The 27174-nt window shown below is 46.6% G+C and overlaps 1 protein-coding gene across 1 annotated transcript in view; it reads left to right on the top strand.

Moving 5' to 3' along the window:
- TTC28 (tetratricopeptide repeat domain 28) overlaps window positions 1–27174 on the top strand; it is a 1842918-nt gene that overhangs the window by 162000 nt on the left and 1653744 nt on the right. The window contains exon 2 of the mRNA XM_086943149.1: window positions 12852–13136. Within this exon, the coding sequence (XP_086799275.1) occupies window positions 12852–13136 (285 nt within the window). The remainder of the gene's footprint in view (window positions 1–12851; window positions 13137–27174) is intronic.

The raw sequence follows: 27174 nt of genomic DNA, 5'->3' as shown, positions 1-27174 counted from the left end.
GCTACACTATCCGAAAGTGCAGAGTTGAACAGGCTACTGAGATCAATTTATGAGAGAAGCTTCTCCAGCTTGAGTTGAACATGCACTTTTACTGAAGTCCTGAGGCGAACCTAATAATGCATCTGATATATTCAGACAATTGACTACGTTACTGATGCAATTGAAGAAAAGGATTTGGGATAGATCACGTTTAAATAATCAGGCGAAATATCTATTGGGCTTTGAGAACAGCGAGGAGATGGGCAATAAATTAGCCTTTCAATTAAAAGATTAGTGCAACAAGAATTAGTTGCGAGCATTAGAGATGCCGCCGGTAAAATTCTAGCTTGTACTAACACAACTTGAACGGTTGTAGTGAGAATCACCGCACTCTGTGCAGTTTCCAAATAAAAGGGTGTTCACTCCCAGGGCCAACCGTCCGAAATGCCCCAATAGTTACACAAGACAATCATTTGCAATGCAATAGGTCTCGCTTTTGGGAGAATTTAAGCTGTTAGCATTGTAAATGACAATGCCTTTTATTTATGTTTTAAAAAACAAAACAAATAAAAGGCAATGTGATTTACAATGCCAATAGCTCAAACTCGCGTAAATGCGATACCTATTGCATTGTAAATGCTTGTTATTCAATTATTCCACAGCTGAGTTCTGGGGAAAAATGAATTTTTTTTTCCTGTTCTCACAAAGTTATGATTGTGAATGTCATATTTCATCAAGAGTGGATTACTGTAGGGCTACCTATTAAGGATGGACAAAAGGTTGTTTCTATAGGTTGCAACTTATTCAGGAATCAGCAACCAGGCTCCTGTTAGTTCTGTCTCAGTGCCACCACTTTGTGCCAGATTTAGCCTCTTTGCAATGGCTACTCATCTAAACAGGTCAGGTTTTTGGCTCTTCGCTTAGTCCTCAAGCAGCTTTAATCCTGTGATGAACAGTTGATTTTGTACCAACCTCCTAATAATCTTAGATTTTCTGATAATTTTGTATGGGTTTCTACATTTTAATGAATTTAGGACCTGATGAAGACTCCCTTTTGGAAAACTAGGGATGTGCAAATTGCACAATGACCTGTTTGGGAATGGGGATGAAATTTGTAATGTGACAATTGTACTGATAGGCTGCATCGTAAATTGCCCATTCGTAAGGGTGTGAAAAATGAGCTGTCCATTGAATATAAATTAGACACCTTTGTAATAGGCTTATAAACCGGGGTTATTGACCTGCAAGGGAGAAAGAACCACCATCTTTGTATTTGCAACAGTGGCAGAGCAAAACATTAGACCCCTGCACCAGCCACCCCTAAAAGGTACACTAAGTTATCCCCACCACACCTCATCATATCATGTCATCCCAAGGTGGATTCATTCTTTCATCCTTCCAATGCCTGTAAAGTGAGTACCATTTCATTAAGCCATTGTAACCTTGAATGACTGGTTTCTTGTATTGCGCAAACTATGCCCAGTGGGCGTCAAGGCGCCTAAATCAAATACAGAAGCTTACATCCTACTAAGTCCTATTCTATCATAAGTAGGCCTTCTTAAAGAAGTAGGTTTTTAGAGCCTTTTTAAAAGACTCGATGGAGGGGAGAATTTTTATTTCCGTGGGGATGGAGTTCCACAGCCGCGGAGCAACCACGGAGAAGGCTCTGGCTCCCCATCTGGCAAGTTTAACACGGGGGACCACCAGTTGACAGAGTCCCGCAGAGCGAAGGCTTCTTGTGGGGACGTAACGAAGAAGAAGGGAACCAATAGCACTGGCAGGACCATCCATCAATGCTCTGTGAGTCAGGCAGAGAATTTTGAAGGCGATTCTGTGCTGCACCGGAAGCCAATGAAGCTCCTTCCTGGCTAAAGTAGCAGAAGAGGCTTTAGGGAGATCCAGAACAAAACGCGTTGCAGCGTTCTGAAGAATCTGCAGACGGTGTATCAGACCCTTGTTGGCTTCCATGTATAGGGAGTTGCAATAATCCAGCCTCGAACCTACCAGGGCGACTGCAACCTGTTTACGCGCCTGGGGAGAGAGGTACCATTTGTATTCATTTGTTATTTAGAGTGCTTAGAAACCTCAGAAATGTGTGCATGAAGTGCAGCATAAGCAACACGTTATTATTCAAAACATTTCCTCTATTCTTACCTATGTCCTGCTCTGGCTGCTCTCACTTCTTAGCTGCTTACTTTCTAGTTCCTGCTTGGCTCACTATATCCCTCACTCCAAGCCCTAAACCCTCAAACCCGGTTCCCACCTCATGGAAGGCCATGTGTCTGATACTGCTGTCTCTTACTGGCCCGGGTCTTTATTGCCTGTGCCTTTTATCTCTACTCTCTCTGGTCTCCGTCTCTCTCTTGGACTCACACATAGCAGAATTCTCACATTTCTTTGTAGTGCCACTCTTACGCTTTCTGTCAGAAAATGATGTTCTCTCCGCTCTCTCATACTCACCTGACTCTTCATAACTCTCTCCGGTCGCCATCTCTTTTACCTTCTCCGTTCTCTGTGAGCTCTCTTTTGAACCCAGTCTCTTTGTAGCTTCTTTCTCACTCTTTCTCTTCTCTCAGCTTTTTTTACTCACCCTTCACTGTATATCCTATATCTCAATCTCTCTCACAACCGCCATTTCTCTTTACCTGGATGTATTTCCCTTCTATTTTGCTCTCTTACTTCCCCCCTCACATGCTCCGAGAGAGACAGGGAGGAGTGAGAGAAAGAGAGAGCGACACAGGAGCACATTTTCTCATAGACCTCATACATTGCAGCAATAATTAAAAAGAATGTTGCAACTTTCGTGAGTTCCCACACTCTGCCCAGTAGCTAGTATTCATTATTGGGTACTGGGGGAACTATAGAGCTTTGTGTTACACTCCTGGTTAGCTTTCCCAAACAGGAAATATTTCTTTTAAAAAGCAGTCCAATTCCTTTAAAGAGACAGGTACTGTTTTTTAATTTTTTTTATTGTTTTTGGGAACTCATGGGCGAAGTATGAAGTCATCCCCTGGACACCCACCGAGGTCATCCAGTTCGGTTCCCAAATGGAAAGCCGCTTCCCCTTCTAGAATCAGCCGACCACACCCAGCTACACTAGTTGTAAATATCCAATGGTTAAGGCTCACAATTGTGGTCACAAGCCACGGATATATATGTATTTGCAACTTACAGAGAAAAGGAAGGCCTCTTTTACAGCACCTCCTTTTTCACAATGCGTCACAGAACTACTTTCATGAGTTGTAGAAACTTTTCTGACTCCTATAAATGGATTCTGTACTGTGTGAAAAGGTGCTTTTCATTCACTTAGTGTTCTCAAACAAATTTGATAAATGGGTCCTTCGCATCATTCTCAACTCTTTTTCTGTCATCACTGCCTCTCAGGAAGAATTTGCCTATTTCCAATCGTCTCAGAATCAGAAAGTCCTCTTGGCTTTATCCCTATTAGTTTGTTTTACAAGTTCATTTCTACGCTTTTCTCAAGCACTGATTTGTCTAAGAATCTGCATATTCTTGGATTAATGTCATTCATGCTTTTATTTACACAAATGTAAATACATTGTGTTAGACCTGTAGGCCCTTTGGGTGGTCCCTCCTATTATTTATTTATTTTGTCCCTTTTTGCCTTCTAGTACTTTTCATTTTTTTATGTCCACTGGAAAATGTTGTTGTTGTCCTAGGGGGTGGGTGCTACCTTATTCCAAGATTTTTATTGATGCCTAAGTGTCCCTTATGAAGATTAAAATTTAGTCACATTAAATGGTGGCTGGTAACTGCCACAACTGATTACCTCAGGGACTGGCCCATAGACTTATATGTGGGATCTAGAACCTTCTGGCCTGTTCTGGACACTGGGGACTAGGGGTATAAAAAGCCAACTTGAGGGCGGCCATTTTGTCATCCAGAGAGCCAGCTGGATTACAGGCTGTGGCGCCAGGGGGGTAGGACACTCAGAGGGTTGACTTCTTTTTAAGGGTAGCCTCCTTACTGCTGTCACCGCACCCCCTTCCTGCAGACCTGGCCCTGCTTAGATTGCGCTTCTGATGTCCCTGGACACAAGGCCCTCACAAGTCAAGAAGGACCAACCCCTAGCCTGGGGTGAACTTGAGAGACTATAGGGGAGTTGAGCTGAGTGAAAGTTCTGCCCCGCTGTCCAGTGAGCGAGAACTGACCAAGAACTTTGGGAAGCCCTGCAAAGGTAGAGAAAGGACAGAGAGAACTGGTCACACTTCTCCAAACCATATCTCGCCCACGCTGGTCCCATCTGACCTCCCCTCACCTGTGTTTAGAAGCGCTACCGGATGGTCGTCTCCCACTCGTAATAACCTGGTGGAAGGTAGCGTGGCCGCCGTGGTGTGAGCTGTCTGTCCCGCAGCCCTAATTCTGGTAGTGTAGCCAGGGACGGTGGTGGTTCCTGATTGTGAAGGTGGGGAAGGAACTGGTGACGGAGACTCCCGGAAGCCGCTGGCCGCTCTGAGGGAAAGGCGGAGTAAGTGGCCAGGGGAAGCTGGGAAGGCGCGGTTCTGCGCAGGCCCTGTAGGCTGTCAACTAAACCTCCAAAAGGGGGGCAGAGTGGCATCAGGAAAATCGCGGCGTACACGCAGGACCGGCGGAGGGCCACTGGTGGCCTGAGGGCGGCTTCAATTTAGAGCCGCTAATCTCCCGCGCCTGCCCAGTGGCGCAGCTTGCAAAGAAGACGACGGAAGCGGTGTGAGGAAAAGCGATGCCGAGGTGAATACCGCGGCACCACTGTACTAGCGCGACCTCCCCTCGGTGTAGGCTCTGTGGTAGAATGGCCTGATCTCGGCCAGATCTGCGAGGGAGGCGTCGCTGGGAGCAAAGAGGCTGACTGAGAACTCTGGTCTCCTTCAACTGACGGAGACGGCTGAATCGGACATAAACACTGTTGGCCACAAGTAAGGAGGGATCTGGGGGCTGGTGGCGAAACCCCCATGTGAAATCTAGTAACACTGTCGTGCTGGTCAGAGGAGCCGATCTGGCAGGATAAATATAATGTGATTTTGGGAATCTACCTGGTCTAGAACTAACGCTGAAAAGAAAACTAAAATAGAGTGCTAGTGCATGGCGAGTCAATTAATACATTATAATTCTGTTACTGTCTGAAATTGTTGCCTGCTCTCTTTTCCTTACAGTGGGAAAGGGGGAAAAATCACTCTGGCATCTACTAGACAAGCACCTAAATTGCTTTGATTAAGCAGGTTGTAGAAAGTGATCTTCCAACTGTTTGGAGGCGTGAGATTACTTTCCTGTTTCCCTGAAAGAAAAAGGGAAAGGTTCTTTCCTTCTAGGGTTGCCATATCTGAACAACCAAGAATTTGCCTTTAATATAAAGTACGAAATGCATTTGTTGAATTCATTAAGTTTAAAGAACAATGTATAGTTGAATTAATTGCGGAAGAATTACTTGATGTGAATAACTTTAAACGGTCTGACGGAATAAGAAAGCTCAAAGAAGTTTTTTAAAAGTGAACCGTATTTTTCTAAACTGGTGTAGTGTCATTTATTTTCAGTGGATGAGTGCTGGGTTACCGTGAGTGAGTGATGAAAGCACAACACAATTGCCTTGGAGTTTAGCTGTTCCTACTCTGGGCCAGGCTACCTTATGTGGTCCGGTAATCCCAGGTCCAACATAATTGGTGATCAGTGGTGGGATAGGAGCTTGTGCTTACATCCACTTAGTAGTAATGCAGTGCGTACCACAGGCCTACACCTGGAGTTTTCTCCAAGCGGACTCCCTAATTAAAATATTGTTTTTCCAAATTCTCTCCTGGTGGTGGGTGGAAGTAATCCTTACTTTACGCCCTTCCTTGTCTCCTTCTAAGTGGCTATCCAAGACCTTGGTGGCAAAATGGAATTTGATCTGGAGGAGTTGGAGACCTATACTGTGGCCCAACTCAGGGATTTTTGCCAAAGAAAGGGGGTGTTTTACAAGCGAGGTGCGAAGAAGAGTGAACTTCAAACTAGCTCGAGGGCATGGGTGGAAGCTCACTTAGAGGGGAAAATTGAGGAGGAGGCAGACCGGGACACTGTCATCGGGGTAGATGTATTGTACCAACCTGAGGGGGAGAACCTACTGACAGGTCCCAGAACACTCTCAAGGGAGGGCAGCAGTGTCTCTGTGAGGAGCTTAACTGAAGCTGAACTAACGGACCAGAGAGAGGAAAGGCAGTTAAAGTGAGAGTTGGTGAGATTGGAGAAGGAGAGGGAGGAGAAGAGGTTAGCCCATGAATTGTGTCTCAGGGAGCTAGATCTCAAGGCCCTGCAAATAGGGACTCCCAGTACTCCTAATGGTGGCAGCGAATCCAAAGACTTGACCAGGGAACCCAGACCCTATCTACCCAAGGACGTAGTCGCCAGCTACAGCGCAGGGGATGACATTGCAAAGTGGCTGGCTGCCGATGAGGTCTCCTTAAGAGCCCATGGGATATTGGAAAAACACTGGGGGTGGCTTGTATAAATACATGCCTCTTGCAGGAAGGGATACCCTTTTGGCCCTGGAGCAGGGAGAGCAGACCCACTACCCCACCATGAAAGTGGCGCTGATAGTTTGGGCTGACTCTGGAAAAATACCGACAGAAGTTTAGGAGTAGTCACAAACTAGGCACACAGAATTGGGTGGATTTCCTAGACTTTGCAAAGAAGGCTCTAGAGGGTTGGGTACAAGGCAGCGAAGTGGGGGGCTACGAGGGGTTGTATGACCTCATCCTCAAGGAGCACCTACTCAAGAAATGTTTTCCCGAGCTGCGACAACACCTGGTGGATAGCAAGCTGACCAGCCCCCTGAAGCTTGCTGAGGAGGCGGACATCTGGGCTTGTACCCGGGTTTCCTCAAAGGGGACTGAAGGGATTCCCAAAGGACCGGACAGGGCGCTCCCCAGAAGAAAGAGGGGGGAGATATGTAAATGTAAATGTAAATGTACAGGAATTTATATAGCGCAAATCATCGAGCGGTTTCTAAGCGCTTGCTTGGGGAACCCGTCCTGGTATTCCCCTGTGAGATAACCCCCGCAGGGTATCCGCAAGGTGAAAGCCAGGCATCCCGCCGCGAGGGGCCGTTGTGGAGATTAAGCAAGCTATTGCCCAGAGTCGCAGAGTGTGAACCCATGAAGAGAGTAGGCACCGGAGCGAGAATTGTCGAGTCCATGGACATTTTTAGGGCTCAAGACCCCGCCGATTCGGGAATTGAACCCTGGTCCCGGGCTGATCTCTGCTTCTAGGTCTGCCTCCTCTAACCAGTGAGCCACACTTCTCCACTGATAAAAAAGGGAGTTCTCAAAAGGCCCCCAAAACAATTTCCAGGGAAAAGGAACAGGATACAGTCCCAAGGTTAACCCGCCAAGAAACCCTCATCCTGGCCAAAGTCAGCAGCCAAGGGTTGTCCACTGCTATGAGTGTGGTGGAGTTGGGCACTATAAGGGAGATGTTAAGTGCCCAAAGAGACCACCCCCTCCCACTGGAGGAAAAGCCCCGGGAGTAGCTAGTGTAGTGCTCGGGGAGGAGTTGCCCTTAGATAAGGGGGGGAGTGGGCGGGTGTCACCTTAGTGTCCCTGGGAGATCGGGAGATGGTTACTAAGATCCAGGTGCCCCCAAATACTACCAAGTATGGGCAGCGGGTCACCATCAATGGCCAAAGAGGGGAAGCTCTAAGACACAGGAGCCAGTATGACTATGGTAAGGAGTCATCTGGTGTCTCCAGAGCAGGTGATTCCAAATGTACTCCACCCCGCCGCGATGGCTGACGGCAGAATGGGACACTATCCGGTGGCCGAGGTTCCATTTGAGTGGGAAGGGGTTGCAGGTCTACTTCGAGTTGCCGTAAGCCCTGCCGTGCCAGTTGATTGTCTGTTGGGGAATGATATGGAGCACAATGCTTGGAAGGAGGTGGAATACCGGACTCATACTGAGATGCTGGGTACACCTGACTGGGCCTGTGCCAGCACAAGGTCCGCGACTACCCGGAGGGGGAGTGTACTTACTCTGGAGCCTGGAACAAAGGCACAGCCAGCTGCCAAAAAGGGAACAAACCAGGGACAGGAGAAGCCTACCTCGACATCCCAGCTTCGTGAGATGGATAGGCCACCAGAGGTGGTGGACCTGTAGTCCACGGAGGGGGATGTTGACTCACTGGAGAACCTACCCATCCCTGCTGAATGGCATGTGGAGAAGGGGCCTACCAGGGAGGAGTTTTGTAAGGGCCAGAAGGAGTGCCCTATCCTTGAGGGACTGAGGCGACAGGCCGAAGCCAAGGCGGCAGGTAACGTTACTGGGAACTACCACATTTACTGGGAGGATGGACTCCTCTACAGTGAACCCAAGGCGCCAGCGCATGGTTCGTCATGGGCCTTGGTTGTCCCACAACGTTACCGAGCCTTTCTTTTAGAACTGGCTCATGAGATACCCTTGGCAGGACACTTGGGTCAGGACAAGACCTTTGCCCGGCTTGTCCCCCACTTTTATTGGCCTCAAATGAAGGTGGAGTCCAACACTCACTGTAGGACATGTGTGTCTTGCCAAGCCAGTGGGAAAACAGGGGTGAAGCTGAAAGCTCCCCTGGAACCACTCCCTGTCGTTAGCACCCCCTTTGAGAGGGTTGGCATCGACATTGTGGGGCCATTGGATCCACCAACTTCAGCTGGTCACAGGTTTATCCTGGTTCTGGTGGATCACGCCACACGGTACCCAGAGGCAATTCCTCTGAGAACCATCACTGCACCTGCAGTGGCTAGGCCCTGATGGGGATCTTTACCCAAGTGGGTTTCCCCAAGGAAGTTGTGTCCGACAGGGGAACCAACTTCATGTCAGCTTACATGCGGGCTATGTGGAAGGAGTGTGGGGTTACCTACTGGTTCACCACTCCTTATCACCCACAGACTAATGGTCTAGTGGAAAGGTTCAACAAAACCTTGAAAGGCATGATCAGAAGTCTGCCTGAGAGCCTGCGGAGGAAGTGGGACGTCCTCCTACCCTGTCTGTTGTTTTCCTACAGGGAAGTGCCACAGAAGGGAGTGGGCTCCAGCCCCTTCGAACTTCTGTATGGGCACCCTGTGCGTGGACCTCTCAGCCTGGTGAAGGACGGATGGGAAAAGACTCCCAGGAAGCTTCCCCAGGACGTGGTGAGCTATATGCTGGCCTTCCGGAGCCAAATGGCTAAGTTGTGGAAGCAAGCTTCTGACAACTTGGAAGCCAGCCAAGCAGTGATGAAGGAGAGGTATGACCACAACGCTCACCCTGTGGAATTGGAGCCTGGCCAGAAAGTGTGGGTAATGGAACCTGGAGAGCTAAGTGCCCTCCAGGATCGCTGGACAGGCCCCTTTGAGGTGATGGAGAAAAAGGGTAAGGCCACTTACTTGGTGGACCTTAAGACCCCCCAACAGCCCCTACAGGTGCTTCATGCCAATCGCCTCAAACCCCACCATGAGAGGCCCGAGGTCATTTTAATGATGGTGACCAATGGAGCAGAGGAAGAGGAGAGTGAGCCTCTCCCTGATCTATTTTCGTCTCAGGAAAAGGATGGGTCGGTGGAGGGAGTGATTCTCTCCCCATCCCTAACTCCTGAACAGCAGGAGGACTGCCGCCAGGTCCTGGGGCAGTACTCCTCACTGTTATCCCTTGTCTCAGGAAGGACCCACCTGTGTACCCATGATGTGGACACGGGAGACAGCCCACCTGTGAAGTCTAAGATCTACCGGCTGTCAGACAAGGTGAAGACCAGCATCCATAGTGAAATCACTAAGATGCTGGAGCTAGGAGTAATTGAACCTTCAAGTAGCCCCTGGTCCAGTCCGGTGGTTCTGGTACCAAAAGCTGCCCCACCGGGCACCACTCCAGAACTAAGGTTCTGTGTGGATTATCGGGAACTGAATTCAGTGACCAAAACTGACGCACATCCGATCCCTAGGGCGGATGAACTCGTTGACCGGCTGGGAGCTGCCCAATACTTGAGTAGCTTTGACCTCACCTCAGGGTACTGGCAGATCTCCCTTACAGATGGAGCAAGGGAAAGGTCAGCTTTCTCCACGCCTGAGGGCCACTACCAGTTCGGTGTGATGCCCTTTGGGCTCAAGAACGCTCCTGCCACTTTTCAGCGGCTGGTAAACAAGGTCCTCTCCGGAATGGAGGCCTTCTCTGCTGCTTATCTAGATGACATTGCCGTCTTCAGCAGCAGCTGGGAGGACCACTTGTGTCACTTACAAGCTGTTCTCCAAGCCCTGAAACAGGCTGGCTTGACAATCAAGGCCAGCAAATGTCAGATCGGGCAGGGATCGGTGGTGTACCTAGGCCACTTGGTGGGCAGGGGAACGGTGCAGCCCCTCCAGGCAAAGATTGAGGCTATCATGGCCTGGGAGCCCCCCAAGACCCAGACTGAGATCCGAGCCTTCCTGGGCCTCACAGGCTACTACCGTCGCTTTGTGAAGGGGTATGACACCATTGTGGCACCCCTAACTGAGCTTACATCCAAGAAGCAAACCCGACGGGTAGTCTGGACGGAGGCTTGTCAGCAAGCCTTTGAAAAGTTGAAACAAGCAATGTGTGCTGCTCCAGTCCTCGGGCCCCTGATTTCTCCAAGGAATTCATTGTCCAAACAGACGCATCAGAACATGGCATTGGGGCAGTGTTATCGCAACTCAACGAAGAGGGTCTGGATCAACCTGTTGTCTTCCTGTCCAGGAGACTGCTTCCCCGGGAACAGAGGTGGAGTGCAATTGGGCGGGAAGCCTTTGCGGTGGTTTGGGCTCTGAAGAAGCTGCAACCATACCTGTTTGGCTCGCACTTCCTGGTTCAGACTGACCACCAGCCCCTTCGTTGGCTGATGCAAATGAAGGGAGAGAATCCCAAGTTGTTGAGATGGTCTATCTCTCTACAGGGAATGGACTTCCGGGTGGAACATCGGCCTGGAGTGGACCACGCCAATGCAGACGGTCTCTCTAGGTATTTCCGCCTTAGTAATGAGAACTCCCAAGGGGTTGGGTAGCTCTCCCCACTTTCAGCTGGGGGGGACGCGTGTTAGACCTGTAGGCCCTTTGGGTGGTCCCTCCTATTATTTATTTATTTTGTCCCTTTTTGCCTTCCAGTACTTTTCATTTTTTTATGTCCACTGGAAAATATTGGTGTTGTCCTAGGGGGTGGGTGCTACCATATTCGCAAAATTTTATTGAGGCCTAAGTGTCCCTTATGAAGATGAAAATTTAGTCACACAAAATGGTGGCTGGTAACTGCCACAACTGATTACCTCAGGGACTGGCCCATAGACTTATATGTGGGATCTAGAACCTTCTGGCCTGTTCTGGACACTGGGGACTAGGGGTATAAAAGGCCAACTTGAGGGCGGCCATTTTGTCATCCAGAGAGCCAGCTGGAGTACAGGCTGTGGCGCCAGGGGGGTAGGACACTCAGAGGGTTGACTTCTTTTTAAGGGCAGCCTCCTTACTGCTGTCACCGCTCCCCCTTCCTGCAGACCTGGCCCTGCTTAGATTACGCTTCTGATGTCCCTGGACACAAGGCCCTCACAAGTCAAGAAGGACCAACCCCTAGCCTGGGGTGAACTTGAGAGACTATAGGGGAGTTGAGCTGAGTGAAAGTTCTGCCCCTCTGTCCAGTGAGCGAGAACTGACCAAGAACTTTGGGAAGCCCCGCAACGGTAGAGAAAGGACAGAGAGAACTGGTCACCCCTCTCCAAACCATATCTCGCCCACGCTGGTCCCATCTGACCTCCCCTCACCTGTGTTTAGAAGCGCTACCGGATGGTCGTCTTCCACTCGTAATAACCTGGTGGAAGGTAGCGTGGCCGCCGTGGTGTGAGCTGTCTGTCCCGCAGCCCTAATTCTGGTAGTGTAGCCAGGGTCGGTGGTGGTTCCTGATTGTGAAGGTGGGGAAGGAACTGGTGACGGAGACGCCCGGAAGCCGCTGCCCGCTCTGAGGGAAAGGCGGAGTAAGTGGCCAGGGGAAGCTGGGAAGGCGCAGTTCTGCGCAGGCCCTGTAGGGTGTCAACTAAACCTCCAAAAGGGGGGCGGAGTGGCATCAGGAAAATCGCGGCGTACACGCAGGACCGGAGGAGGGCCACTGGCTTGTTGAGGGCGGCTTCAATTTAGAGCCGCTAATCTCCCGCGCCTGCCCAGTGGCGCAGCTTGCAAAGAAGACGACGGAAGCGGTGTGAGGAAAAGCGATGCCGAGGTGAATACCGCGGCACCACTGTGCAAGCACGACCTCCCCTCGGTGTAGGCTCTGTGGTAGAATGGCCTGATCTCGGCCTGACCTGCGAGGGAGGCGTCGCTGGGAGCAAAGAGGCTGACTGAGAACTCTGGTCTCCTTCAACTGACGGAGACGGCTGAATCGGACATAAACACTGTTGGCCACAAGTAAGGAGGGATCTGGGGGCTGGTGGCGAGACCCCCATGTGAAATCTAGTAACACTGTCGTGCTGGTCAGAGGAGCCGATCTGGCAAGATAAATAAACTGTGCTACTCTAGACAGAAACCAGCCATATGCAGATCAGTCTTGGTCCTGCTCCAATAGGAACAGTCCGGACTGAACTTTCAGGCCAAGTCTGCTCCAGTCCTAATGTGTCCTAAGTAATTCCATATTGGTCTGCTGGCTTCTGTTCCCCTCTGAAGGGGACCTGCTCTGGAAATTCAGGCTGCTTTGTTCCTTTTGGAACAAGACCACGCTAATTCCTATACGATAGATCACTGTTAAAAGTTCCTTAGCGGAAGAAAAATGATGGACTGGAATGCATCCCGAGCTAAACACAAGTGAGACTAATTTAAAGTTTCCACTCGTCACAGTTATTTTTTTCTGTATTTTTGTAAAAGTCCCTTGGCAGTCAGTTTAACCTAGTCCCATTCCTTTCTTAGGAAAAGGCTCCTGCATTTGGCCTGAAGTCTTTTGGTGGACGAGGTGGTGATGGGCCAACGCTTTCAAAGGCAGAGTTCATTGAGAAGGTCCGGCAGAGTAACCAAGCTTGCCATGACGGAGACTTCCACCGGGCCATTGAACTCTACAATGAGGCGCTGGCGGTGGACCCGCAGAACTGCATCCTGTACAGCAACAGGTCGGCCGCCTTCATGAAAATCCAGAAGTACGAGCCGGCCCTGGATGACGCAATCAAAGCTCGGCTCTTGAACCCAAAATGGCCCAAGGTAGGATGGCATTGCCAGCTGTTTAAATTGTATTTTCAAGAAAGCAATCCTCTTTGATATAGGGGGTTACCAAGAACAAGTATATGTGAAATATCTCTCTCTGCACCATCCCCTTTCCTGGTTTACTATTAGACATTGTAATCACCATATATGACAAAAAGCGCAAAAGTATTTGATGTATTTAAAGTAACCCATTACTTTCAAGTGATGGATAGTTTTAGGCTTTGGTGCGTATGATTGGATTCCTCATTGACGTCTGTCTGTCACTGTTGTAGCAATAACTTGTAAGATCTATGGATTGCTAAACACTGGTTCCATCTTGCCTCCCTCTCCCCAACTCCCCGCCGATTTGGACAATAGTGGGCCATGCTATGTGGTTATTACCTGGAAATAACCAAGTCTGGTGGGGAACTGTCTAGAGAAGTTCGAATCCATTTGGAGAACTTTAGCTGCTTGGCTTGAAGAAGTTCCATTGGGTTTTTAGATTTAATATGTTTTGAATGGCCCTATCTATTTTCTCATAAATGTCACATATTTGAATTCTGTTCCCAGGGCTGCCAACTATTAGACGATTATAATCAAAATCTTTATATCTATACGCGCTATATGTGTTGGCAGGAAGATATTATTATGAATTGTAAAACAAAGTATATTACATTCTTATGAATCTATATTTATTGAGTACATTAAATAAGACAAATTTTTATTTTTCTAACCCAGTTCCTTTTATTACTTCAGCAATAAAAACAGACAAAATATGTTATCAAGCGCAAAAGTAAATACAATCATGGCTTCCAATTGTATCAGCGAGACAGAACATCTATTGGTTATAAGGTCTGTTGCATAGCAACACCAACGTCATATTTGTGAGCTCCCTGGAAATGGTTTTAAAATGAGATTTCAAATGTATCTTCATCTTGCAGCCCACTTCAATGAACTCTTCAAAGCCAAGTACATGAACCACTTTTCAAAATGCTTATTTTATGTATTGACATAACGTTTCCTAGTACACATTTGATTGCCATCGAGGTATCTTTGAGCGCTCAGCAAACCAGCAAACCAAAAACGGAAATGAAATACGGGGAACATTGGTAGAATCCACTGACAGTTACGAATGAGAGAGAATAATAAATACAAATAGGTGAAACGAATGATAAAAAAAAACAAATGGAGGTGTCCAAATTCATTGGAAATGGGCTGCAGGCTTGTAAAACAGATTTGATTTGTTCTACTCTCAAGCACGTATCTCTCTACAGAATACACAATAAGAGTTTTCTGGCGACGATCAGAAATTGTGGCCATTACATTTTTCTGAGGTCTGATATACCATTACGCAATTATATGTGCTACGTGTTTCTTTCACCATACTTTGGATATTATTGTTTATTTATCACTGTGCTGCATCAGGTCGGACATGGTTCCAAAAGGCGTCCATAGAACGACCCAGATTTTATTTTGTGAGTACAAACTAGGTTTACGCACAATGTAATGGGGGGAAAAGGTATTGCAGGTGCTGACCCTCAAAACGAGCAGGGGAATGAAAGGGATATCAAAGTAAGGATAAGGCACTATTGGATTGGAATTACAATAACCTGAAGACATTTTTTAAACTCACAAGGATGACAGGAAAATAAAGGATAAATTAAAGAAAGAAAAAAAGTGTTAGCAAAATAAAGTATATTAGCCCACCAGCCCTGGATCTGGAGTGCACTGTTTTAGGCAGAGGGGCTCATACAATCAGAAGAAATGCACAGTGTAAGAGAGCTAGTGGCGAAGTGGGCTCACCGCACTGCCGCAAAGTGTGGTGGATAATGGCAAAACCTGAATGACAGTTGAAGAGACCAATGAAAGAAGGGGGCTGATCCAAAGCCGGCTATGTATTGTATTGTATTGTAATTGCATTTATATAGCACTTACTACCCCTGACGAGGTGTCAAAGCGCTTTTTCAGCAAGTGTCACGCTACTCCAGAACCCATAAAGGATTAGTGGTGAATTAGTACAGTGAAATATGAACGTAATTTGAGCGGTGGATATGTTAGCCAGTTACCTAGATTGAGAAGGATAGTGGAGGGATAGAAAAGGGATTGTATATATGCAATTCAAGTGAAAGAATACTAATGCGTCTAATTCACCCAGACCTGTTTTTTTTTGTTTCATTTACATCGCCCAAAGTCTGTGGCCACCCTTTTCCAAGAAGGCAATGCCCAATTGGTCCTTCTCTCACCAATCAAATATATATATCTCTCTAGAGAAGTGACTTGAGTTTAGATGTGTACATCTCCACTTTTAGGGCCTTTGGTTTATAGTCTCCAAGTCACTAAATGGCCAAGATGCAAAGGAAATGCCTGGTTGGGACGAAGTCCTCACACATGGACGTGGCAGACACGAGAGCCATGAAGAAGCTACAAAGACTAATGTTTTCCTACAATATAAATGCCACTGTTTACAACCCCCACCTATGCAACCACTTTCTGTCTAGATAGCGCCGCATGGGTTCCTCCATAGAGTGCTTTTAAAAGAGGAACAGCTCGATAAAACAAAACAGCAGTTTGGCACCTAAAAAGATTTTTTTAAAACACAACACTACAAGTACCAGTCTGCATAGACGGCATGTGGTAGGATGAACCACTCACACTTGCCGTAGATTATCTTGAGGCCTCTGACAATTACCTGTACATTGACATCCCCTACCCTGTTCTTCTGATTTGTTATGGAGTTGCTGTTTGGCATTTGGCAGCAGGCAGTCATAGCATCCTGTGTCCTTGCTAGTGCCAGAAGGTTACCAGATGACACCCTGTCACCAAGAACACAATGCTCCATTCTTGGGATGGGACAAGTGATTGTTTTCAGATCCAGGATATCCTTCCTGGCTCAATGGTTAGAGCAGGCAGACCTCAATGCAGAGCTCTGGCCAGGGACTAGGGGTCTCGGGCTCATTAATTCCCCTGACCGGATATTCTCGCCTCAGTGCCTATTCTGAACATGGGTCCCACGCTGCAACTCCGGGCAATAGCTTGCTAAGTCTCCACAACGGCCCCCACAACGCGAGGGATGCCTGGTCTGCACCATGGGGGTGCCCTGGAGTGGACACTTCACAGGGAAAGCCAGGAAGGGTTCCCTTGCGGTATTCGTACAAGCGCCGGGAAACCCACTGCGGGTAGCTGTGCGCTATACAAGTACAAAAACATTTACATTTAACGTAGTGTATTCTACAAATCTGCATAGCACAATACTTGCTAGTTTCAATTGGATCAACAAATGTGAACCAGGACTACAACTCCCAGAAGGCATTCGGTTGTTTAACCCAACTCTCAAAGTGTAGCTATGTGGTGTTAGTGAAAAGGATTCATCTGGTAACTTTATCCTGCAGGCTTGGCAGATATGGTCTGGAATATGGATACCTGCAACCCCTCAGACACCGCAAAAAAACAGGCAAAGAGCGGACGGAGTTTCTTTGTTTTTAGAGCCAAATGTTCATAAATAAACCTGATATCACGTCCTGGAGGGCAACGGGGGGTTGTGGCATAATTACAACGGATAGAGGCCAGTAGCCAACCAGCTACAAGCTCCCTACAGCTTGTAACTAATAAAATACATTCTTGGAATGTTCCGAGCATTCTTTGTGTAAGTGCATGCCTTCGCCTAAATGAGAAAATCAAAGACTGCAGGTCTTTGTATGACGGGACAAAGGGATTGGAAGTCAGACAGTGCCGAGATGTGATGAAGATAGCAGGCAGACGCAGAGGTGCTGGCTTCCTGTCACTGGGCAAAGGGGGGTTCGAGTCCTGGCCCATTGTGTCCCGATGCTTGTACTTGAAATGGGTTCATTGTGCTGCGAGTAAAAAACTCCCAGAAGGCTGTGTTTTGCTGACGTAACCACCCCCCTGGAATGTTGAGTACCACTGATGTAAAAGCAGGGACTTCCAACATAGCTGCTGGGAGGTGGACTCCATGCCATAGCGTAAGATAACCTACATAAAATAGCTTTGTGAACAATACACAATTACGAAACTTGGATCATTAATTGAATTCATATTTTTTCAGGAAATTGAATTTAAATTGGGTTTCTGAACAAGCAATACATGCACAGACATTTGTTGAGAGCCGGAGGAATTCCATAACAGTTTACTGTAAATATGAATTTGCCATATAATCCACCTTAACGTGCACACTCTTTCTAATTTTGGAAAGTAAATTATTGCTAGTTCAAACGGATCGAAAATAATGTTGATTTCTATATTCATGCATTTTTAAAGAAATGGGAAATTTGGCAAGAAGATGCAATCCTTCCAGGTTTTTGGATTGCAGTGTAGGGCTTTTGTCTGCCACAGGAAACAACAAGCATTTGCAATGCAATAGGTCTCGCATTAGGAAAGTTTGAGCTATTGGTATAGTAAATGACACATTTTTTATTTATGTGTTAGTTTTGAAAATAGCAAACTTAATAGCTTTGTTGTTTACAATGCCAATAGTTTTAACTTTCGCAAATGTGACACCTATAGCATTTGTAATGCAATATGTGTTGTACTTACGTGACTTAGATGTATTGATATTTAGTGAGGCAGCGCAGTGTGTGTGTGTGAGGCAGCGCAGTGTGTGTGTGAGGCAGCGCAGTGTGTGTGTGTGAGGCAGCGCAGTGTGTGTGTGAGGCAGCGCAGTGTGTGTGTGAGGCAGCGCAGTGTGTGTGTGAGGCAGTGCAGTGTGTGTGTGAGGCAGCGCAGTGTGTGTCTGTGAGGCAGCGCAGTGTGTGTCTGTGAGGCAGCGCAGTGTGGCTGTGAGGCAGCGCAGTGTGTGTGGCAACGCAATGTGTGTGTGGCAGCGCAGTGTGTGTGTGTGGCAGCGCAGTGTGTGTGTGAGGCAGCACAGTGCGTGTGTGAGGCAGCACAGTGTGAGGCAGCACAGTGTGTGTGAGGCAGTGTAGTGTGTAACAGGGCAGTGTGTGTGATGCAGCGCAGTGTGTGTGAGAGGCAGTGCAGTGTGTGTCTCACAGTGCAGTGTGTGTGTAACAGTGCAGTGTGTGTGATAGGACAGTGTGAGTGACACACAGCAGTGTGTGCCTACGTATTGTGCGTGTGAGGCAGCGCAGTGTGTGTGTGTGTGTGAGGCTGCACAGTGTGTGTGAGGCTGCGCAATGTGTGCGTGTGAGGCAGTGCAGTGTGTGTGAGGCAGCGCAGTGTGTGTGAGGCAGCGCAGTGTGTGTGAGGCAGCGCAGTGTGTGTGAGGCAGCGCAGTGTGTGTGAGGCAGCGCAGTGTGTAGCAGGGCAGTGTGTGCGTGATGCAGCGTAGTGTGTGTGAGGTAGTGCAGTGTGTGTGTCACAGGGCAGTGTGTGTGTCACAGGGCAGTGTGTGTGATAGGACAGTGTGAGTGACACAGCAGTGTGTGACTACGTACTGTGTTTGTGAGGCAGCGCAGTGTGTGTGTGTGTGTGAGGCAGCGCAGTGTGTGTGTGAGGCAGCGCAGTGTGTGTGTGAGGCAGTACAGTGTGTGTGTGAGGCAGCGCAGTGTGTGTGTGTGAGGCAGCGCAGTGTGTGTGTGTGAGGCAGCGCAGTGTGTGTGTGTGAGGCAGCGCAGTGTGTGTGTGTGTGTGTGTGAGGCAGCGCAGTGTGTGTGTGTGAGGCGGCGCAGTGTGTGTGTGAGGCGGCACAGTGTGTATGAGGCGGCACAGTGTGCGTGAGGCGGCGCAGTGTGTGTGTGAGGTGGTGCAGTGTGTGTGTGAGGCAGCGCAGTGTGTGTGAGGCACCACAGTGTGTGTGAGGGAGGGCAGTGTGTATGTGAGGCAGCGCAGTGTGTGTGTGTGAGGCAGCGCAGTGTGTGTGTGTGTGATGCAGCGTGGTGTGTGTGTGTGTGAGGCAGCGTGGTGTGTGTGTGTGAGGGAGGGCAGTGTGTATGTGAGGCAGCGCAGTGTGTGTGAGGCAGCGCAGTGTGTGTGAGGCAGCGCAGTGTGTGTGAGGCAGCGCAGTATCCAATGTGTGGAAGGGCCTGGTTACTTCAGCATGAATGACGCACCTGCACTTCATAGCAGCTATTCTGCTGATCCCAGAAATTGCCAAAAACCCAGGCCTGCTTACGGAGGCCCCATGAGATGCGCAAACATTCCTGAGGATCCTCAATGTTCTATTTGGACCATTATCAAATCAGGACTACAATTCACAGAATGCAGAGCACGGTCCTGGATGACCCACACACGCCTGGGCCTTTGAAAATTGAGAGCTCCGAGTAATTCTTCCTTGGCAAGAGAGATTTAAAGATACCAATAAACTGCAAAATGATAACACAGATTTAAAAGCTCAAAAGTAAGAGCATAATTGAGGATTTGAGTGATGCTTATATGAAACGCTAAAGATGTAGGTGTTTTTATTTGCATTTAGTTTCCTTTAGTACATATTGACATCAGATCATTGCACTTATAAATACCATTTTCATGTTAATTTGTAACGTGTGGCTCCAAACTTTGCAACATATATTCATCACTCTAAATTGTGCACTATCAATAATTCAAGGACGAGGATTTCTTTTAAATGCCTGGCAATGTTCAAGTCTCTCTCGTTCCTTTGAGAGGTGCAGCTTGTGGGATTGTCAGACATCCCCACACACGCTGTACAATAACAGTGCGCCAGCCCCACAACACTGGCGTCTGAGCGTGCATGTCGGTAGAATGAGAATGTAAACACGCCCCGGTCACTGGAGTTTAAAGGAGCATGGTGCACCCATGCCAGGCATCTGTACGCTCTAAAAAGCCACTAAGACAAGTTCGTCTAACACCCACCACCAATATTGACTTTTTTCTCAACATTTCGGGGATGCGAAGACCAGCGTTTTAAAATAAAGTAATCCAGATTTTTTTTTCCAAACATAGTACACATTAGAGACACTTTCTGAATCGAGAAATCAGTGCAAATGTTGTTTGATTATACGAGGACAGTGCCTGGCGAGTAACCACAACCCCAGGCTGCTTTTATTATTGTGCAGGGATTCAATGGCAAACACGCGCAAAACCTCCCGGACATATGTGAATCTATGCGAATGATGCCTGATGGCGGCGGTAGCACCTCCCGGGCGTGGGGACATACTGCCTGGTCTCAAAATGCAAAAAAGCGAACAAAAACCGGGAAAAGCAACCTAATAAACTGGTGTTCTTACTCACCCACGCCGTATTTTTCTTCTTTCTTGGTGGGGACCCATCGAGTCATTTTCAGGGAGAGCTTCGGCGGGGACCCCTTTCTTTGGAAGCGGTATCTGGGTGTTACTGACCCACTCGGAACCCCTGCTCCCCGTCACACGAGCGCAGTCAGGCAGGGCGGCAGAACAGGCAGGAAACTGCACTCTTCTAAGCGGCCATTTTCCATATCTCTGGCCAGCAGCAGGAAAAAGTTTTGCCAAGACGGCATGCGCGGCTGTTGCCCCGCTGCCGGAGAGAGGCGAGCTCCGGAGTCCGACGGGCCTCAGAGGTGCCCGGCAGCGGGTCCTGGTCTGATGGGAGCTACGGTAGGGCCGGGAGGCAGGGGAACCGCGGATCCCAGCGCCGGGAGGGAGCAGAACCGCTGGTCCTACGGCTAGGAGTGGGAGGAAGTTCCTACCTGGCAGCCGAGATGGGAGGGAGCTCGGCGAAAGCCGCGGGGCTGGGTTGGGAGGAAGGTCGGCTACGGCCTCTGGGAAGGGAGTAAAGTCGGTGCAGCTGGGTCCCGAGAACAGCTGGGCGGACACAATCAGCTAGCATGGCGCGTTTTTCTGAAAATCTATAAAATAGTCGTAGGAAGTAACACACGATGGGATGTTGACGTGGTGTTTAAAAGTACATGGTCAAACTTTATTTGATTACCTGACAACATCTGTAAATTCCCACCTTTCGAACTTGCCTTCATTCACCGTATTACAAAGCATGGATGTGCTATTCTGTTTAAAAAGCAGTTCAGCGTTGCAATCCTGCCGCGGCCGCACCGGGAGTCCGGCAAGGTCGCCTTGTGACGGGGGCGTGGCCGCGTTCGGACCGGAAGAGGAGGCAGGAGGCGTTAATCCGTCTTGCGGCCCGGGGCTCCTGTGAGCGGTGGAGAGCCCCGGGGCCGCCAGCAGGAGGTTGCGGAAGTGTTGCGGGGCTCCCTTGACCAAGTGGGAGCCCTGGGAAAGGAGCGTGTTGCGAGTGGAGTCCCCCGAGATTGGCCCGGTAAGTTCCAAAGGGCTGGGGGGGGCCTCAGTGCTCTTGTGTGTGTATGTGTGCGGGGGTGTCTCTGCATGTATGTATGTGCGTGCGTGCATGGGCGCTTGTGTGTGTGTGTGTATGCATTGTGCCTGCGTGGGTGTATGTGTGTGTGTGCGCGCATGCGTGAGTGTGGCTGTGTGCGATTGAGAGTGAATGGCAGGCAGGGGATGTGCACGGCGACGTGCGCGCCCTCGAGGAGGAATCTGAGACAGCGAGGCGCGTGGGCGATCGCTGTCTAACATTCCCCCAGACACGCCAGCAAAAGATGTTGATCAGACAAAGCATGCTTCACATGCTTTTTAGGTCTGCTCGACCTAAAAACAAATTTAAATGTAACTAATTGAGGGAGAAATAAAAAATCCTCCCTTGACCATAAGTATTGTTTATCAATTCATTGAAATTTATGCAAATTCATGTTTACATCACAGACACTATTCTCAAAGAAGCATTTTTAATAGGAGAGTCCTCATATACAAGAATCCAAGGACGGTTCCGTCTCATTTTATGGTGTAATGTTTTCAATAATAAATTGCTATGCCATTTAAAAATATTGTTCTGAAAGGCTGTTGTGCAGGGAGAAGAGATGCTGCAGGAGCCTAATAGAGATAAAAACAGTGTAAACCTGAAAATGCAAGATGTAAAATATAATTGGAAGCATCAAAATCCACATCATTTGTAACAAATGGTGTATTCATGTAGGATTGCTTTCTGTTGAGTACAATATTGCATATGTTCTACAGAAAACTATTTCCATCATAGAGTCACACTAGAGTGCAAATAACATGGCATTCTCTTTTTCCTTGCATGACAAAATGACGAGTTGTTGGTGAAGGACATTTTGAACACAACAGTGCTTCTTTTTTTTTGTTCTTAATACTACTGTGGGCTTTCTATTGTATCCTTTTATTTCAAAGTATTAAAAATGGGTCGAATGAACCACCTAATTTGCTACATAACCTGCCTTTAATTGCATACTTTGCCACATCATTTGCATTTCCTTTATGTATAATTTATCAAACACTACCACAGATTAATATCTACTATTGCTCCATGCATTTTTTTTTAACCAGAAAATACATTTTCTAGAATGCATAAGGAAGCTAATCTGGAACTGACATGTTAGATATTTTTGAATCCATCTCTCGCATCCATTGGATTTATATTGAAGACCAATCAGGAGCCATAGTATGACTGCCAGGCACATCTATTCTAAAATTTGCATGAGTATATAAGTAGGGCTCCCTTTTTTTCAGTTTTTACTGATTTTTAAAGATAAATACAGATCGAAAACATTGTCTTTATTATCTGTAATTCTTTTTAAAAGCAGAAAAATACAGATATTTTGGCTTCTTTTGAGTGACTCCCCATGCAGAGATTAATGACTTTCAAACCAATAACTGTACTTATTGGCAGCATGGGGAGTTACAAAGTTCAATGAGATGTGCTTAAATTACTGCATATCTCAGCATGTATTTGTGCTATTATACTATTTTTTTATGTGGGTTTATTAGTTTTGGCTGTGTATGTGCTAAAACCTGAGAGGCATCTAAGTATGTCCATTCGTTTATTTCTTAAATAAATTCAGGAATAGATGAGTTATCCCCTCATCTGTTCACAAAACACAACATAAATATATGATAGGCAAAAAATAAATATTGATAAATACAGCCGGAAGTGTAAAAAAAAAATACCATAAAACCGGGAGCCCCATATATAAGTCAGAATGATCTCCAGCTTTGCCTGGACTCTTTCCGTTGTACTTGATTTCTGATAGATCCCTCCCTAAATTGGTTTTGGGATTTTCTTTTCTGGCAGTACTGCAGGCATGATTGTACACGTGTTCCCCAATTATTTTGTGATAAGAGTCTCAAATGCTGCTCTCGGGCCTACTTATTGCTTCAGCTGGACACTTTGCATTCTGCTCTTTGAGAATTCAGTTGTTTCCATACTAATCCTTTCTCCCTTCTCTAGTATCTCCATGCTTAGATTCTCATGCCTTTGTTCATAGGATCTTGAAGGCATTCCTAGTGAATCGGGGAATGTGCTCCCTCCTAGTGGTTGGAGGTTACATTGGGGCAATGGCCATTGTGCTTTGTGCTCTGGGTGAGAACACATTGCGGGCATGTGCCTACACACATACAAGATACACATATACCATGCTACACTGGCTCAGGCTGCATCTTGGGCAATATGGAGTCGTCAGAATCCCAGTGAAAACCACTTAGGACGAGAGTGGTCTTTGTGTGATTTTCCAAGAACTGCCAATGTGTGAGGCCATCCCAGTTGATCTTATACCCCTGGGAAGGAAGCGGGAGCAGATCTGTCAAGCAAATCCATTTCTTCCTGACAGTCCAATCCATCAGAATGCAGAAATGAAGCTTCTGAGCAATAAATGGACAAAGGGGACTTTTTCTCGCCAGCCCGGTGGAGAGGAACTACTCTCTGTAGTTTGTCTCCTCCCAGGTTTCATCGCTGTGCTGCAAATGTATCCGGTGCTGGCTGTAGACTCCTCTCTTTTTAATGCAGTACAAGAGCAGAAACAATTATAAAAAGAAATGAGCATTGAATTGAAGAAATACAGGTGTAGTAGTGCTCTAGACAAAATGTATTTACAGTTTTCATTTTGATAAATAAATGGCCCTTTGCCTAGGTACATTCAGTACATTATAACAACAAATTATAGACCTGTTTATTCACAAAGTGATCCACCACAATTTAAAAGGGACGCCGCTAGCCTCCTTTGAAGATCTAGTAGGGACCTTCCTAATGCTACTGTTGATAGTAGCAGAATTTGACAGCAGATGCCTGGTTTATCTTTTTGATGCCTGATCCTACCCAGATACATTGATTTGAGCCTCTTTCTTTACAATCCAAATTCAGTCTTTGCTGTGAGTCGAAGAAACTCAGTTGGAATGCCCCTCCAGCTGATCATCTTCACTTTTATAAGTGCGTGCTTGAGACAGAGATCCATCTCCATGCATCCATGGATGTTCTGGAGCACGAATCCGAAGAAACAAAAGGAGAAACAGCAACCACCTAGAATTCACTAGGGCAATAAAGACCTGACTTTCTGACCACATATCTTCAACATGGGGCAACCATCAAGTCTCTGAGTCTGTATTTGCAAACTGTGGTCCTATCTCTCATGCTACTTCTCTCTCTCTCTTGCAATATTATGCAGCAACATCCTACTACTGCCTGATTTAAACACATTTCCAATACTCCTGCATACAAATAATACTTCTTTCATGGGCAACACCTCAACCAGCGTTCTTTCGACTATGCGCAGTGGCTACCTTGACTTTCTTACCATTTTGCTTCCCCCCCTTTATTGTAAGTGACATTTCCTGATGCGTGCCAAAAAGAGAGGGCTCCCACTCTCTCCGCTTCTGGAGGGTCAGTCCACCTGAGCTCTTCCTACAAGTGCTCAGGGAGTGAAGGAAAATACTTTCATAGAATACAACTGAAAACTTTGCATGATTGAACCTGTAGTTTGTCGCAAAAACAAAAAAAGTCTTTCATAAACAAATGTTCATCCCTGCAAGTGGCTCCAAGCTGTCCATCTTCTATCCGCTAAACTGGTAATAGAGCGCTTACCATAAAGTTCATATCATCGCTGGTCGTTATGGAGTCACTTAAACAAATGCTGTCCACTCCATCTGAGTGTGGGTGTGACATGTTCCATGTATTAAAGTGCATCAATGACCATGAAAAGAACGTGATAGTGACAGTGACAATTGTTTCACAGTGTTGTGCTTTTACTGAAAGGTAGGTTACTTCTCCTTAATTAAATTAAGTATGTGCTATGTTATCTTGATTTTGAATTGCTTGATGGATAAACATACCAAATACACAAAACGTTAACACTGATAGAAGAAGGGCCTTTATTCCATACATTAATTCAATGTATTTTAGCATAAAGGTAGAATGTATATGAAATGCAACATATTTTGATGAAAAGAGAATGATAGCCCCAGATTACTGTCAGAAATGCAATGCGGAACAGGGAATCACATTGCGCACACACTCATGAGGGAATACATTTTGATGAACAGTTTTCTTTTCATTCAGTGAATGAAATACAATGCAGTACTGGAACTTAAAAATTAAAGGAAAGTGTGCAAGAATAGGTTTGTAAAAGATCAGAGAAAATATAAAAATATAAGGGATAAGTTTGGAAATCATAGGACTCAAAATAGAAGCGCATTCTACGGAGTGCACTAAGCTCAAGGAGGAACAGAGCAGAAATTCTAGGTTGTTGAATGTGATACTATTGGGCCCAAATTTCGAATGGACATTGATGCCAGAGGTGAGCACCCTTGAGAACAAGTTAAGCCCCCGTATTATGCATGGCATCAAAACATTTGCATTTCAATTGGCAGTTCAGGAGTTTTTTGTTTGGCCAACAACCCTCTATTTGATTAAAAGAATATATAATGCTTTTATACATTATATATAGTTGATAATATATAACTGACATAACCAATATGTTATAATATATAACTGGCAAGAGGCACCTAAGGAAATTGAGAGTTTGAGGCATCCACATATTTCTCATTGGAATATTCCACCTCCTTCATATACAATCGTAACCAAACGATATTGAGTACCTCAACATGAACCCCTCTGTACGAAGAGGGCTATCCCGTGAAACGATAAAGGCCTGTCCTCTTCCCCAATCTTTCAAACTTTAAAAATTGGCATCAAGAAGTGTTCCAGAATGTCTTTGTTTAAAATCTGGTTTAGTTGTTAATCCGTTGATGGCATCATTCACGAGATGATCCCTGTAACATGTTTATTTCCCTATACAGAAAATTGCCTTTGTTTGCCTTGTGCAGTAGACTGTTGTGGCTGTGAAGTGATGGACTAAAAACAGCCAACAAGCTTTCTCAAACTCAAAATGAAATCAATTACAGAAGCAAGGGGGCCACCTCCATCTGGGGGTCCTGACATATTTAGCGGAAGGGCCTTGTGATCGATGCGCAGCGAAAACCACTCAGCGGGAAATTCATTTTGGGTGTTAGAAAAGAGGTCTGTCACATCCACACTGTAACTCCACCATGAGTTAACTATTTTCCAGCTTCCTTTATTACTTTGAAAAGTGCCTCGCTTTTTTCTCACTCTTGCACACAGGGTGCCTTATATTGACTGAATTACTAGTCAATGAGAATTATCCCAGCTGGCCTGGTTTTGAAAGGGATCTAACAAACATACTAAATTCCTCTTTGTTATATCCTTGGCCACTGGACAAGGCAGATCTCAGCGACTGGTGTTTGTTGTGAAACAAGGGCTAACTGGTAATCTCACTTTCCGGCAAAGGATCCTCTTTTTCTTTCATAAGCGGCTGAATAGAAGGTATTTTGCAGGGTATTATGGAGGTGCCCAAAAATAGTAATTCACTGTTGGCACTGTGAGTCATTTATATGCTTAAAGGAACTTCTCTAATCAGGATCTGCACTTGAAAAAAGGCTTTAGTGTTTAAATGTATTTAGTCTAGAAAAATGATGGATTTGAAACTACATTTTTAACTCTATTTTTACCTTTTAAGTGCATTAGGTAAGAATAATTGTAAGCATAGTACTTTACTGTTGGAACTATAGTATATTAATTTTAATGTTTGCACGGATCAAAGCCGACTTTGTTTTGAAACATAAAAACCTGATAATATGGAACAGTAAATTAATCGAAGGTTAGGTGTAGATGCCCGGATAAGACAATACAAAATGTCAGTGCAAAGTCTGATGGCGAAAATGTATTCTGGTTCCCAAAAAATGGATACCGGTACTCGCCACATAAAACACCGGTACAAATTAAGAATGGAACATCAGCAGCCCACCCA

Source organism: Lissotriton vulgaris, chromosome 11 (assembly GCF_964263255.1).
Source record: "Lissotriton vulgaris chromosome 11, aLisVul1.2, whole genome shotgun sequence".
Lineage (NCBI taxonomy): Eukaryota > Metazoa > Chordata > Amphibia > Caudata > Salamandridae > Lissotriton > Lissotriton vulgaris.
Note: the sequence above shows the minus strand (reverse complement) of the source record. Positions and strands in the feature narration are given on the sequence as shown.